At 36.8% G+C, this 16,752-nt stretch overlaps 1 protein-coding gene across 2 annotated transcripts in view; it reads left to right on the forward strand.

Moving 5' to 3' along the window:
* Ncam2 (neural cell adhesion molecule 2) overlaps positions 1–16,752 on the forward strand; it is a 431,206-nt gene that overhangs the window by 277,844 nt on the left and 136,610 nt on the right. For both annotated transcript variants that reach the window (XM_052741042.1, XM_052741043.1), the window contains exon 8: positions 1,943–2,088. In XM_052741042.1, coding sequence (XP_052597002.1) covers positions 1,943–2,088 — 146 coding nt within the window. The remainder of the gene's footprint in view (positions 1–1,942; positions 2,089–16,752) is intronic.

Below are 16,752 nucleotides of genomic sequence, written 5' to 3' on the forward strand. Positions count from 1 at the left end.
TTTCTTCTCATGGCAGAGGCTGGCAGTGTCTCCTGACTCAGCCTTCCACTTGCCAGAATTCTCTTCCCTGCTTATCCTGTCTATACTATACTTCCTGCCTGTCTACTGGCCAAACAGTGTTTTATTTATCAATCAATCAGAACAACACATTCACAGCATGCAGAAAGACATCCCCAGCACAATGTCTTAATTAGGCTTTCTTTTGCTGTGATAAAACACAAAAGTGCCAGGCGGTGGTGGCGCACGCCTTTAATCCCAGCACTCGGGAGGCAGAGGCAGGCGGATCTCTGTGAGTTCGAGGCCAGCCTGGGCTACCAAGTGAGTTCCAGAAAAGGCGCAAAGCTACACAGAGAAACCCTGTCTCGAAAAACCAAAAAAAAAAAAAAAAAAAAAAAAAAAAAAACCACAAAAGTAACCTGGGGAGAGTCAGGTTTGTTTGTTTCATCCTACAACTCTTAGGTCACATTCCATTACTAAGGGCATTAGGTCAGGAGCTCATGGCGGAAACCTAGAGGCAGTAACTGAAGCAGAAACCATGGGGCTGGGAAAGTTGCTAACTGGCTTGCTTCCTTGGTTTGCTTAGCTTGCATTTGTCTACTACCCAAGACCACATGCTTGGAATAGCACCACCCACAGTGGGATGGACCCTACCACAGTAACCATCAATCAAGGAAGTGCTCCACAGGCTTGTCTACTAAGGAAGCATATTCTCAACTAAGAGTCTGATAACTCTCCCTGGTATCAAGTTAATAAAAACAAAACAAAAGAGCAGCAACAAAAACAAAACAAAACAACAAGAAAAACCAACCAGGACAGGCAGATAGTACAAAGTCCAAATTTTAAAGCATAGTGCTATTATGTAAATTGTGAAGGTAGGTATTTTTTATTAGAAAGAAAATATAACACTAGTATATTTAATGTTATGTTCTATAGGATTACAGTTAGAGAAATAGCTTAATATCTAGAGCACCTCCCTCGTGCTGTGATACTTTAATGTAATCTCTCATGTTGTGGTGACCCCCCCACCCATAAAATTATTCTAATTGCTATTTCATAACTAATTTTACTACTGTTATGAGTCATAATGTAAATGTCTGATAGGCAGAATATCTGATTGCAACCCCAGTGATAGGGTCATTCAGTTCCCCCCAAAGAGGTTGTGACCCGCAGGTTAAGAAAAACTAGTCTAGTGCTATGTGAAAGTTGGTTATAGTCCTAATTAATCATTTGTAATTGCATGAAGAAAATGTTTCAGTATCTCTTTTTCTCATGAAAAATTTCACATTTGTATCTAACACCACCAAGCCTTACTCATTTGTCTACTTTGTTGAGCTTGTTAAAAGATAAAATACAAGCCGGGCGGTGGTGGCGCACGCCTTTAATCCCAGCACTCGGGAGGCAGAGCCAGGTGGATCTCTGTGAGTTCGAGGCCAGCCTGGACTACCAAGTGAGTTCCAGGAAAGGCGCAAAGCTACACAGAGAAACCCTGTCTCGAAAAAACCAAAAAAAAAAAAAAAAAAAAAAAAAAAAGATAAAATACAATAAATGACTAAACAGATGGCATATACATGTTTTCATATGTTTATATATATATGGGGTTTTAGAGAAGAAATTTAAATTTTGTGGCTTTAGGAAATAAATAAAAGAATGTTACATTAGATTGGGAAAATTTTGCAAGGAATTATGTTTTATATTGATTTATAGGAAGCTGAACTAATTATTATACTAAAAGCGGGTAAACATTGTTATCTTGTTATCTAGAATGGTTCCCCCTCTTATTTGGAGTTTTCTCGGTAGTTTTAGAAAGTATGTTATAACTGCCGTGATGTTAGTTACCTCATATCACTCAAATGTGTAGTGAATAGTCTCGGATGGAATTTTCACTGTGACCAGTAACCATTCTGGTCCAATATCAATTGTATAACATGTACATTTTTTACAGTACAGCCTCATATATTACAACTTAAAAATGAGACGACGTCTGAGAATGGTCATGTCACACTCATCTGTGAAGCAGAAGGCGAGCCTGTTCCAGAAATCACATGGAAAAGAGCAGTGGATGGCATCACGTTTTCTGAAGGTGATAAGGTAATACCATTCCTAGAGTAAACCACACACAAGTATACAATTTACTAACTAACATATATAAATTAAATAAATAACTTACTTTATTAAACCTACCATAAAGTAAATTTAAAAATGATTATAGAGGAGAAAATTAAGCCAATTGCTATCACCTAAAATGTATTTCAGTAGAATACAAAGTCCTTGGTTATTAGTATTACTCTTAAAGTGGCTTTCATGGATTGTTGGTAAACATTGAATCTCCAAAAAACATATTGCTAGTTTAACTTCAATCTTCTCTGTATAAATGAAGTCATTAAAAACTGTGGCTCTCATTTAGCATTTACTTTTCAAAATGTTTTAGTTCATTTTGAATTACAATTTATGTAATGAAACCTCAAACAAAAAGATATCAGGACAAATAGACAAAGCATTTTAATGAACTTTCATGACAATGAATTGAAGTTAGGCAGAATTCAAATATTTCTGCACTTCATGAATTTTTGTTATTCCTAAATTTCATAATCACTCATATTCAACTTCAAGTGAACACAGGAAACAGAGAAATAATGTATAATCAGAAAGAAAAACAGGAAGGGGTAATGCCATTACTGGAATTGATATTTAACATCACAAAAAATGTTTTGGTATATATAATATATATATATATATATATATATATATATATATATATATATATATATATTATATATAACTAATTTAAATGAATGCATACAGAAGTTGGTGTAAATATATAATAAAATGGCCCAAAGAACTTTGAATTACAAATATTATAAGAGGAAAATGAGGAATTATTTTGTCTATGATTCCCTTTCTATCCTTTCACCTGACCACATTGTATTCAACATCATTTTAGACTCATAATTTGAAAAGTTGTCAGTTTTGTCCATTTCTCACTTGAGAGAATGCATGCACATATGTCATATTTTCCAGGGTTCTCTTGCAGACATTTTTATAACAGTGTATAGCTCTTAAGAAAATAATTATATAATTCACTATGTTTGTTTTATATGTTCAATTAAAAATAAAAGTATAAAATGTGAATGACCACTATCATCTTTTGGAAGCATTACAGAGTCTGCCTTAATATTTTCCTATCTCAGAAAACACAGGGATTGGTATGGCACAGTTAGCAAGTCTAAAATGCACTAATGGCTACGAAATTAGTGAAAACATAATTAGATAATCTAGCATGGTAAGAAATTGTTTCAATTTAGCACATTTCTGTGAATGATTCAAGTAAATACAATTACCTTTCTTAGGTGTTTTTTTTTATATGCCAAATGCTCTGATTTCTTAATGTTTCTTTCTAGCTGAAAATTCTTTTTTTCCTCCATGTTTTCTTACACTCTTCATTTGACTGAAATTCTTATGTATACATGATGAAAATGATGAGGTGTATATTATCTTGGTTATTTCATCAGTAAAGTAGCATCAAGTAAACAGAAATATCTGATATTTATTCTAACAGCTATGCTCCAAGCCATTTCAAACCTGCCACACAGAAAGAAATCTCTTCCACAGAAGCAGTGGAAAGAAATCTCTTATTTTGGATTTGATAAGCACTATCACTCTTGAAGAAAACCTTTCTTAAAACTGAAGTTAGATTAACAAAGCTACATTATAAAAATGTAGTTTTTCATACAAATTTATATAGTAGACAAAGATATTAAACCATTTAATTGCTTTCATGACATTTCTTCAAGAGTATTTTAAGTTTTCTGACTGATTTTCTAGACATCAGTATGTCTCTCTTCTGAAAGTATCCCTAGTCTCTTCAACAGAAAATACACAAATTGAATAATAATTGAACTGATTTTTGAAGGAAGACATACCATCCTTTTTTAAATTCCATCTTTGCCACATATAAAGGCTCAGCTTTGTTAATAGCATTTAGATATTTTACTGAGAATGCTTCCGTGCTTATGGAATTCAACATAATGTATATTAAATTCTGATTTTAATAACAAAGTAGAAAATATATAGTATGTTTCATGTCAATAATTTCTGTTGCACAATTTATCTCATTATTCTCATACCAAGTGAATTTTGATTACTAATAGTCTTCATAAAGTGTGACACCTATGATCTGATTGAACATTCAATTTTATTGGTTAGACTCGGAATATATCATTTTTCTTATGGAAATTGACATGACATTGAATTTTCTAGGAGAGTCACTAGGAGATATTATAATAATTCAGAATCTATATTCTCAACCATGAAGTTAATTCAATATTTCTTGTTCACAGCTAAGGAATATTTAATATATTCATTTGGAGCCATGTGAATATGAATACAGGACACTCCTTGGAAATAGACTTTAACTTGTTGGCTCTTTATCAAGATTAAATTCAATAACTAATTCTTTCAATAGGTAAATATTATTAACAATAATGTGTAAGACCCTGATTGGGGCTTGGAAAATACAATACTAAGTAATCAAAACCACCATGACCAAAGCAATTAAGGCTTAGATGAAATTGCATATCTATATTTGTGTTTTAGGATGTACACTAATATGTTTTCCAATAAGATAAAAAGGTACTGGGCCTTGAAAATATTTAAAAAGATAATATCATGTAAGAGTATTTCACTTGTCAGTTTCATACTTATGAGACAATTTGTTAATAGCGATAGAGTAATTCATGAATTGTTATTACATGTAACTGTTGTAACTGAATGTATTTTTACTGTACTCCAAAGTTAGGTAAAGTACCCAAACAGTTCTCGGTAACAGAATTTTCAACCTTCAGTTATGGGGAGAAAAAAAAAAAAAAAAAACCTTGCCATGAATGAGAACATGAAGGATGAGTATTGGGGTAAAAGTTCTTGAGTTGCAAGCATGAAAACCTAAGTTTGATTCCCATAGCCCATGTAAAAAGTGCTGAGTGTATGCCGGGCAGTGGTGGCACATGCCTTTAATCCCAGCACTTGGGAGGCAGAGGCAGACGGATCTCTGAGAGTCTGAGGCCAGCCTGGGCTACTGAGTAAGTTCCAAGAAATATGCAAAGTTACACACAGAAACCCTGTCATGAAAAACAAAAAACAAACAAACTAACAAAAAACCAAGCAAAAATGCTGAGTGTGGTTGTCCATATCAGTAACCCCAGTATATTTATTTCACAATGCTAGACAGGCAGAAATAATGTCCTCACTGTTGCTAGCTGGCCAGCTAGACTTGCCTAAAAGACGAGCCCGAGACCAGTGAACAACCCTGCCTGAAAAAATAAAGAAAAGGTGATGGTCCCATAACATGATACCCAAGGTTGTCCTCTGGCTTACACACCTGTGTGTGTACTTATACACACACACACACACACACACACACACACACACACACACACACACACACACACAGAGGCATACTTGCAAATACACATAAACAAAAAAAGGATAAAATAATGTTTCTAATTTGTATAATAACCAGTAGTATATCACATCACTTCTTACAATCTGAAGTGACAGAGTTCAATAGTCCAAGATAGGTATTGAAAAGAGTGACTTCTTGATGTAATAAACATAAAAAGTCCCTGAAAAATGTGAATAGCCCATAAACTTGGTGATAATAACAGTTTAGCAATCCCTGACCACATAGTATCACATTTTTCAGTTGTTTTTATTCCATAGGCAAGACTCATAAACAAACTGTATCTTAGTTAGGGTTTCTACTGCTGTGAAGAGACACCATGACCACAGTAACTCTTACAAAGAAAACATTTAATTGTGGTGGTTCTGTTACAGTTTTAGAGGTTCAATCCATTATCATCATGGTGGGGAGCATGATGGCATGCAGGCAGACATGGTGCTGGCTACGTCTTGGCTTACATTCAACAGGAAATCCTTTGAGACACTGGACAGTATTCTGAGCATAGGAGACCTCGAAGCCTGCCCCAACAGTGACACCCTTTCTCCAACAAGGCCATATCTACTCCAACAAAATCACACCTACTAATAGTGCCATCCCCTATGAGATTATGGGGACAGTTACATTCAAACTGCCACATTCCGCTCCCAGGCCCCCATAAGCTTGTGACAATATAATGCAAAATGCATTTAGTTCCAACTTGAGAAGTCCCCATAGTCTATCATGGTCTCAACAATGTTTTAAAGTCCAAAGTTCAAAGTCTCTTCTTTGATTCATGCAATCTCTTTACTGTAATCACCTGTAAAAATCAAAATAAAAAAGCAGATCACATACTTCCTACATATAATGGCACAGGATATACTTTACCATTCCAAATGTATAGTGAGGAAATAATGGACCAAAGCAAGACCTAAAACTGCTGGGCAACCTCCAAACTCTGCATCTCCATGTTTGATGTCAAAATGATCTTCAAATCGCCTACTCCTTTCAGCTTTATTGACTGCAGCATACTTCTTTCTCTTGGGCTATTTCCACTCCCTGTTAGCATCTCTCTCAGGCTGGTATACCAAGACACTCCAGTGTCTCTAACATCTTGGGTTCTCCAAGGAAATCCAGGCTTCAACTTCACAGTTTCACACAATGGCCTCTCTCCTAGGCCTCTGTTGAGGGAAAATCCAGACACATGCCTGGCCTCAGGAGCTTTCTTTAGGCTCCTAGGCAAATTCCATAACAGTTTTCTTCTATCCTTAACTCTAAAGCCAGAACCATGTGGCCAAAGCTGCCAAGTTCAGCTGCTTACTGGGGCTGGAACATGACCCCCTCTTTCAATTACATCTTTACCAGCTTTCTATCCTTTACTGCCTATGCTTGGCTGTCCTGAAACGTGATCTGTAGCACAGGCTGGCCTCAAGCTCAGACATCTGCAGACCTGTGCCTTCCCAGTGCTGGGATTAAAGGTGTGCCCCAACACACCTGACTCTGAGCTTTTCTTTAGTTCCTTTTCACAATTTGGAAGTGTAGCTGGGTGGGATCTTGCCCTGAGGTCACCACTCCCCTTATTCCATTTCTTAATCTGTTTATCTCATTGAATATAGGACTTAGTTCCATTTCGCTTCCTGGTGCTCCATTTCTCCTCAAAACTTAGGATTTGTAATTTACCCTGCTCAGCTTGCTCCTTTTTATTATAATTCTTCATTAGAGTTACCACAAATATTACACAACAGAGTTGATATTAGAGTGTTTTGAGATTTTTCTCTGCTAAAGGAATTAATCCAAAATTCTTTAGTCTCAAGTACACTCTTTGGAAAAGGGCAAAAAGCACCCACTTTCTTCACCAAGTTATCAAGAACCTGTCTCTAGGCCACATATTAGCATTATTCTCTTCTAAAAATAAAACATCTCGATCCCCACTGTTCATCCATTCACATTCAGCACCACTGTCTTCCATGCTCTTACTAATATGATCCACTATTCAGCACTTAGAGCATTCCGTTGCTTTCCAAACACAAAGTACTAATGTCCAAATTCCTACAAACAAAAACAAGGCCAGGCCTATCACAACAATACCCTGGTCCCTGGTACCAATTTCTGTGTTAGTTTGGATTATCTATTGCTGTGAAGAGACACCATGACGACAACTCTTTTTTTTAAAAAATAATATTCTCTTTTTTTTAATTTAATAATATCTGGGTCTTTAAGTAATTTTTTACTCATTTTACATACCAACCACGATCCCCTTCCCTTCCTCCTCCCACCCCTCAGCCTTGCCCCTCATCTCAACTCCCAGAAAACATTTTGTTGGGGTAGCTAGCTTACAGTTTCAGAGGTTCAGTCCATCATCATCATGACAGGGAGCACAGCAGCATGTAGGCAGGGTGGTACTGGCTACATCTTGGCTTACAGGCAACAGGAAATCAAATGAAACACTGGGAAGTATCCAGAGCCTAGGAAACCTAAAAACCTGACCCCAGAATGAGACGCTTCCTCTAGCAAGGCCATAACCCCTCCAACAAAGCCATACATCCTAATAGCATCACTCCTATGAGATTATGAGTGCCAATTGCATTCAAATTATCACAAACTGATACCTTCTGGCAATGAGAAAATCAGAGAGGGACAGGCCTGTAGATGTATCCAACCTTCCCATCAAACAATAAACACAGAACCAATGCAAAGAAGAAAGCCAAGAGGTCAGAGCCAAGAGCCAAAACCTTACCCTTCCTCCTGCAGTGGTCCTACCTCTCCGAACCAGAGCTACCCCTGTGTTAAAGTCTTTATATAGAGTTCCTGTCCTGCCTTCTCATTGGTTGTAAACCCAACCACATGACCGCCTCCTCACAGCCTGTCTGTATAGGCCTCCAGGTTTTCCATGATTGGTATTAAGATTAAAGGCATGTGTATCCAATAATGGCTGTATCCCTGAACACACAGAGACTTACCCAGCTCTGCCTACTAAGTGCTGGAATTACAAGCGTACGCTACCACTGCCCTGCTTTCCTATGGCTTGCTAATAGCTCTGACCCCCGGGCAACTTTATTTATTAACATACAAATAACATTTTAATACAAATAAAATATCACCATATTTCCCCTTTTCTATTTTAATAAAAAGGAAAAAAAAGAAAAAGCTTATAACTAATATAAGAAAAACTATATACAAAAGGACAATAACTATATACAATATATACAAGTAATAAATACCTAAACAATGTCTAGTCCATTTGTATTTGACAAATTCAGAGAAAATAATTTCATTATCTATCCTATTTTTGTAAGTCCAAAATGTATCCTAATTAATCTTCAACTATAACTAACTAACCTTCAACTATAACTAACTAATCTTCAACTCCCTCAGAGATCCAAGAAGGAAATAATATTAGCTAACAAAAATAAAAACAGGAAGTGCACATAAGCAACCTCCAAAAAATTTGTGAGTTGACAGAAACAGACAGCTGTCTGGACAGTCACCTGAGGTTTCTCCGAAGTGCTGGGGCATCATCTTCAGCCTATAGGCCCAGCATATCCGACAGACTCATTTGTGAAGCAGGATGTACACAAGGTCAACAGTTCAACCTCACATTGAGTGAGAGTAGTCCATGTACCAGAAACACCTGAATTCCACCAGTGTCATGTCATGATTCAGGATTTCAAATTCTGGAAATTGCTGATGGTTTTCCAACTCAGCTGTCCATTCTTCCTGGCTGTGTATATATGGCTTCATCTCAGCATCCCATTCTTCTCCATATCCCTCCATCAAATGCCAGTCTACTATTGAGAGGCGTGAGCTTAGTTACTCTTCAAGAATAACTGTTTCAGCTGCTGTTCCATTGCACATCAGAGGCCATCGGCCCACTGCCTGTTCAGCTGCCTTCGAAGAAAAGGGCACTGTACCTTTTTCGAATTGCGAAGGCCACTTCAGGGATGGTGCCATATTGTCCTGGCCTCTGAAGATGCCTTTTGATAAAGCCATAACCACACTTGTTTTGGCAAGAATCAGTAATCCTTTGTTTTATGTCCTGTTTGTCCATTTTGTCCTGTTGATTCGAGGATACTTTGTTGTCCAGTGTCTAACTTTTGCCACAATGAAAGTTAACTCCATATGCAGTTTCTTCAATGCCCATATTTTCTCTGAAGTAGATTGGTACTGCCAGGAGCCGACATGTCTCATAGTCATAACAAAAAAGAAAAATTTTCTAAGTTATTAAAACATTTTAAATGCCATATTCTGTAGATCTCTGAAGGGTTTGAAGATAACCTGTCTATCTAAAATATATCTACTCAATCTTGAAAACATACCTAATATAACTACAAGTTCTATTATAATATCTAACTACTAACTTTCATTTCTTTATATCCTAATAGTTGGTAATAACATTCAAGGATCAGAAAATTGCATTACATTGTTAGATGAACGGTACAATTAGAAAAATATATATAACATTTTCTAACAATATCAATTTCAATATATATAATTTGTATACAATATAAAACAATCCAATCCAATGTAAAGTATTTACAATTTTCTTTTTTTTCTTTCTTTTTTTTTTTTTTAATAAGAACCTTAAATCTAATCTCCTTTGCTTAGCCTTTTTCCTAACCCTTGACAACAACTTGTAACCAACTCCCCAATCAATGAAAATTATCCCAGACCCAAAACCCATTAAAAGACCAAAAAAACCAACCGCCCCACACCACCTCTTTGGGAATGTGGGCGTCGTATTCTTGAAATTGCTTCCTGCTGGGTATGGGCGAAGGTATCTTTATCCTGAAAGAAAAATTTTAGGTTAATTGTCAAATTCTAGGAAAGGAAAATATATCCTTCGTTATCCAGTCTGTGTATAATGCCAAAATTCAGGGTTTATCTCAAATCTTTATTCAAGTAGTCTTTGAGACTGGATCATCTCAGCTAGCTCTTCTCAAAATTGCTCTGAGCACTTTGTAGTTCAAAGCTGATCTGTAGATGATGTTTGTCAGCTTAGTGATGTTATTATTGTCCACGTGGAATTGTTGTTGTTGTGGGGCCCCATCTTCTTCCTGGAGACTTCAGTTGATGTTAGGCCTAACCGTGATTTCCTGCAAAAAACTGATAAGAGACTCGAACACAAAGACTATATATGCGACTTTTTAGAATTAGTTAGTACTCTATATGACCATTTATATCTTAACAAAGTTTAAAATGTATATATATCTATATATATTGATCTTGTAAATTTTGATATAAAATTCATACTTTAAGAAAAGTTTAAAGAATCAGAATAGAATCAAAGAGTTGAGATTCGTAATAGAATAGTCCCTTAATTAATTTGGCTTTTCTCCTGTCCCATAGCAGAAGATGGCTCTTTTCCTCTGGCATGATACAGGGAGTTTGCATTTTCCTTTTAACAACATGCTTGAGTTTAAAGAAGGAGAGAGCCATTCTCCAACTCCAAAGTCAGCTTTAAATTTTAATTGAACTGGGACTATTAGAAGTTAAATAGTGTTAAATCTTTAAAGAAAAGCAGAAACAAACATTTAGGAAGACATAAAATGTTTTAGATAACATACCCATACGCCATTTCACTCTGTTTCTTAGGATAGATGATTTGTTCCTTTTCTTCAGTTGTCTCATTTGTCCAGTGTTCTTCAAATTCGTTAAACTTCATTCTCCTAAAAGACAAAAACAAAAACCTTTCCCCAAGGTTTTTTGGGGATGTTCCTTTTTGACAAGTTATCTGATTAAATGAAAAGGCATGTGTTACTGGTGTAAGTTAGTTTAAATTGGATGTTTACGATAGTTGATGAACTATCACCTCCTCTAATTAAGAGGTCTCTCTTGTTCAAATCGAACCTTTATCAATTTTGATGGTACCCATAACTTATCTTCTCCTGTAGAAATAAAAGCAAAACCTCGTCCCCAATGTAACACATACCCTGGTTTCCATTCTGAGGTCAGCACATCCTTAAAGTATATAGGTTGATTTAATTCTGTAGTTTTTTCTATTATCCAATGTCTCTCTGCAGCTGTTGTTCCTTTCTCATTGGCATTGAGAAAATTCAAAGTTAATAGAGCATTATGTAGTCTATTTCTGGGGGTTTTTGTTACTCCTTTTTGTTTATTTAGCATATCCTTTAGAGTTCTGTTTGATCTTTCTATAACTGCTTGACCTGTAGGATTATGTGGTATACCTGTAACATGGTTTATATTATAATAAGCAAAAAACTGTTTCATTTTAACAGAGACATATGATGGAGCATTATCAGTTTTGATTTGTGCAGGTATACCCATAATGGCCATAACTTCTAGCAAATGAGTGATTACAGAATCAGCTTTTTCAGAACTCAAAGCAGTTGCCCATTGAAATCCTGAATAAGTATCGATAGTGTGGTGTACATATTTCAGTTTTCCAAATTCTGTAAAGTGAAACACGTCCATCTGCCAGATTTCATTCCTCTGAGTACCCTTTGGGTTACATCCTGCTGGTAATGGTGTTTGATTGTAGAAGGAACAAGTAGGACATTTCTTTACTATTTCTTTGGCTTGTTGCCAGGTTATGGAAAAATCCTTTTTTAAACCTTTACTATTTACATGATGTTTTTTATGAAATTCTGAGGCCTCCAGCACATTTCCTATCAATAATTTATCAATCTCATCATTGCCTTGTGCTAGAGGGCCTGGCAGACCAGTATGGGATCGGATGTGAGTTATATATAAAGGATGACTCCGTTTTCTGATTGTATCTTGTAATTGAATAAATAATGAAGTTAATTCTGAAGCATCGTGGATAAATTCTGCAGTCTCAATATGTAATACTACTCTTTCAGCATACTGAGAGTCAGTTACTATATTGAGAGGTTCTGAAAAATCCATTAATACCAACAGAATAGCATACAATTCTGATTTTTGAACTGAATTATAAGGACTTTGAACCACTTTACTTAAATTTTCTGATTTGTAACCTGCCTTTCCTTGTTTGTTGGCATCTGTATAAAATGTACGAACTCCAGATATGGGTTTTTTCCTCACAATTTGAGGCAAGATCCAATCAGCTCTCTTTATAAGATCAATTCTATTGCTTTTGGGATATTTGCTGTTAATTTCTCCCAAAAAATTACTACAAGCTTTTTGCCAAGCTTCATTTTCTATCCATAATTTTTCGATGTCCTCCTTAGTTAAAGGTACGACAATTTCTGCTGGGTCTATTCCTGCTAATTGACGAAGTCTCAATTTTCCTTTCCAAATCAAGTCAGAGATTTTTTCCACATAAGTTTTTAATTTTTTATTTGGTTTATTTGGTAAAAATATCCATTCCAATATAATATCTTCCCTTTGCATTAATATTCCTGTTGGGGAATGCCTAGAAGGTAAAATAACCAAAATGCAATCCAGCTTTGGATCAATACGATCTACGTGCCCTTCATGTACTTTCTTTTCTACCAAGGCCAATTCTTTCTCAGCTTCAGGTGATAATTCTCTTGGACTATTTAAGTCCTTATCACCTTCTAAGGTTTTAAACAAATTATTCAGTTCATCATTTTTTACCCCAACAATAGTTCTTAGATGAGAAATGTCTCCAAATAATCTTTGAAAGTCATTAAGAGTCTGTAGTCGATCTCTCCTAATTTGCACTTTTTGAGGTCTAATTTTTTGAAGTTCTATTTTATATCCTAAATAATTAATAGAATCTCCTCTTTGTACCTTTTCTAAAGCAATTTGTAATCCCCAGCAAGGCAAAATTTTCTTTACTTTTTCAAACATTCTTTCTAAAGTATCTGCATTTGAATCAGCTAATAAAATGTCATCCATATAATGATAAATTATAGATTTAGGAAATTTTTTACGTACCACTTCTAATGGCTGTTTTACAAAATATTGGCACAAAGTTGGGCTATTCAACATTCCCTGTGGGAGAACCCTCCATTGAAATCTTTTAACCGGTTGAGAATTATTATAAGTAGGCACTGTGAAAGCAAATCTTTCTCTGTCTTTTTCTTGTAAGGGTATTGAAAAGAAACAGTCTTTTAAATCAATAACTATGAGAGGCCAGCCTTTTGGTAACAGAGTAGGTAAAGGAATTCCAGATTGTAAAGAGCCCATTGGCTGAATTACTTTGTTAATTGCTCTAAGGTCTGTTACCATTCTCCATTTACCAGATTTTTTTTTTATAACAAATACAGGAGAATTCCAAGGGCTGGTTGATTCTTCAATATGATGAGCATTTAACTGTTCTTCCACCAGCTCTTGTAAAGCCTGGAGTTTCTCTGTTGTTAAAGGCCATTGCTGAACCCATACAGGCTTGTCTGTTGACCATTTTAAAGGTAGAGCTGTTAATGTTTTTGGAAGATTATCAGTTGTTGTGCCCTGTTCTTGTATGACATGGATGGCTGGTGAGCACTCATTAGAATAATATCTTTTAATATTTCTCTCAGAAACATGTACTAATTTATGATTTGTTTCTGAGATTGGAGGGATATTAATCTGAGTATTCCACTGTTGTAACAAGTCTCGACCCCACAGGTTCATAGCTATGTTAGCCATATATGGTTTTAATTTTCCTTTCTGTCCTTCTGGACCTATACATTCAAGCCATCTTACACTTTGTTTCACTCTAGATAATGTCCCAATTCCTAAGAGTTGAATGTTTACCTCCTGAAGAGGCCAAGTTGGATGCCAAAATTCTGGTGCAATTATGGTAATGTCAGCACCTGTGTCTACCAGACCAGACAACAAAACACCATTTATTTTTATTGTTAGTTTTGGTCTTTGTTCATTAATAGAAGTTTGCCAAAAAATTTTCTTTATGTTTTTTCCTGTATTTCCTATTTTCTCTGTTTCATCATCTCGACTAACATGATTTATTCCAATAGACATTTGGTTATTTAGTTGCTTTGAGTAGGGGTTTCCTCTACAACTGCAGGAAAGGTTTGAACTGGATTTACTGTGGGGGCCTGCCTGAGGCCCCTCTGGGAGTTTCCCGAAGCTCGAGGCAGAGGGTTACCCTGTCTGTCCCTTGTTGATCTACATTCATTGGTCCAGTGTTTTCCCTTACCACACCTTCTGCATACTCCAGAAGGAAGGGGCATTCTGTTGCCAGTGTTCCTTGAATAAACATTATTTCTAGGAATGACCTGTTTACAATCCCTTTTCAAATGTCCTTGCTTTCCACATCCAAAACATCTAACATTGCTCAAACCTTTTGAAATTGCTTTTCCTACCCACATATCATCATGGTCATAAGCCTCTACATTAACTGTATCTCTAATCCAATCTTCCAAAGGTGCAGATCTTGCCTTTAACGGCCTAATTATTCTTTTGCACGCTGCATTTGCATTCTCAAAGGCTAAAGATTCAATTATTATCTGACTAGCCTGTGAATTCGGGACCATTTTTTGTACTGCTGAAGTCAATCTTTGTAAGAAGTCTGTGAAAGATTCTTTGGGGCCCTGTATAACCTTTGTAAATGACTCAGTTTTTTTTTCCTGGTTCTTCAACTCTGTCCCATGCATTCAAAGCTGCCGTTTTACATAGAAGTAGGGTTTGGACATCATATGAACATTGTGTTTGTACTGAAGCATATTGGCCTTCGCCAATAAGCTGATCCTGGCAGACTTGTATTCCGCTATCCCTCCATTGTCTTTCTATATTTTTAGCCTCATTACTGAACCACATTTTCCACTGGAGATTTTGTCCGGGTTCAAGAACAGCCTGTGCCAATTCCCGCCAGTCCTTTGGTATAATCCTATTACAAGTTGACCAGGTGTTTAACATTTGCTTTACATATGGGGAGTGCATGCCATAAGATGCTATTGCCTCCTTAAATCTTCGTAAGTCTAACATTTCAACTGGAACCCAAGTATTTTGTTCATTCTCTTCATCAGGTAGCTGCTGTACGGCTACTGGATAAATTAAGGGTGATTGTGTGAAAACTGGCTTTCTTTCTGTAACCTTACGATCCAATTTTGAAACAACTTCACTATTTATTTCTTCTGTCTGAATTTGAATTTCTCTATAATTCATTTTTACCGGTTTAACAAGTTTTTCTAAGACTGTTATCCTGGCACTTAAGTTGACGATCTTTTTAAATAGTAAAATGAGGATAAGAAAAGTAATAAACTGAATAATTCGATCAATATTAATCTTTTCATATAGTTGTTCCATTGTCAGAGTGCCTAAAATTTCAAACAAAGCCCAATTTTCTTCCAATGTACACATAAAGCCCATTTTTTTTTTTAATGTAGAAAAAAATTCTCTTTTAAATAGATATGTTAATTGACTTACCAAGTCTGGGTAGAACAGTAGAATCCCAGGGAATTTCACAGCCACCTGGTGTTCGAGGTGTGAATCCAGCGAGAGAGAGAGAGAGAGAGAGAGAGAGAGAGAGAGAGAGAGAGAGAGAAAGTGTAGCCGCTTGAGCCGAGTCAAGCCTTGGCTTTACAGGCAGGGGCCCTGTTCAGCAGGGGCAGGTCTGAGTTGTTTGTAGCAGTTCCAGCTGCGGGTCAGTCAGGCCTGGGCCCAAGCTAGGCAGCCGGGCCGCCCAGGCTGGAAACCGGACCTGCCGCCAAGCCAAGCCAAGCCGCGGTTTTTAATGAATTCTTGTCACGTTGGGCGCCAAATGTAGATGTATCCAACCTTCCCATCAAACAATAAACACAGAACCAATGCAAAGAAGAAAGCCAAGAGGTCAGAGCCAAGAGCCAAAACCTTACCCTTCCTCCTGCAGTGGTCCTACCTCTCCGAACCAGAGCTACCCCTGTGTTAAAGTCTTTATATAGAGTTCCTGTCCTGCCTTCTCATTGGTTGTAAACCCAACCACATGACCGCCTCCTCACAGCCTGTCTGTATAGGCCTCCAGGTTTTCCATGATTGGTATTAAGATTAAAGGCATGTGTATCCAATAATGGCTGTATCCCTGAACACACAGAGACTTACCCAGCTCTGCCTACTAAGTGCTGGAATTACAAGCGTACGCTACCACTGCCCTGCTTTCCTATGGCTTGCTAATAGCTCTGACCCCCGGGCAACTTTATTTATTAACATACAAATAACATTTTAATACAAATAAAATATCACCATACAGGCCTCCAGTGGTCATCAACAAAGCATGGCACATCAAGTTGAGGCAAGACCAAGTTCCTCCCCCTGCATCAAGGCTGGGCAGGGAACCCAGCATGGCGAATAGGTTCCCCAAAGCCAGCTCAACTACCAGGGACAGCTCTTTATTCCAGTGCTAGGAGCCCCACAAACAGACCAAGCTACACACCTGTCCCACACAAGCAGAAGGCCTAGGTCGGTCCCATGCAGGCTTGCTAGTTATCGGTCTAGAG

The sequence above is a fragment of the Peromyscus californicus genome, unplaced genomic scaffold (assembly GCF_007827085.1).
Source record: "Peromyscus californicus insignis strain IS unplaced genomic scaffold, ASM782708v3 Scaffold_16__1_contigs__length_79575227, whole genome shotgun sequence".
NCBI lineage: Eukaryota > Metazoa > Chordata > Mammalia > Rodentia > Cricetidae > Peromyscus > Peromyscus californicus.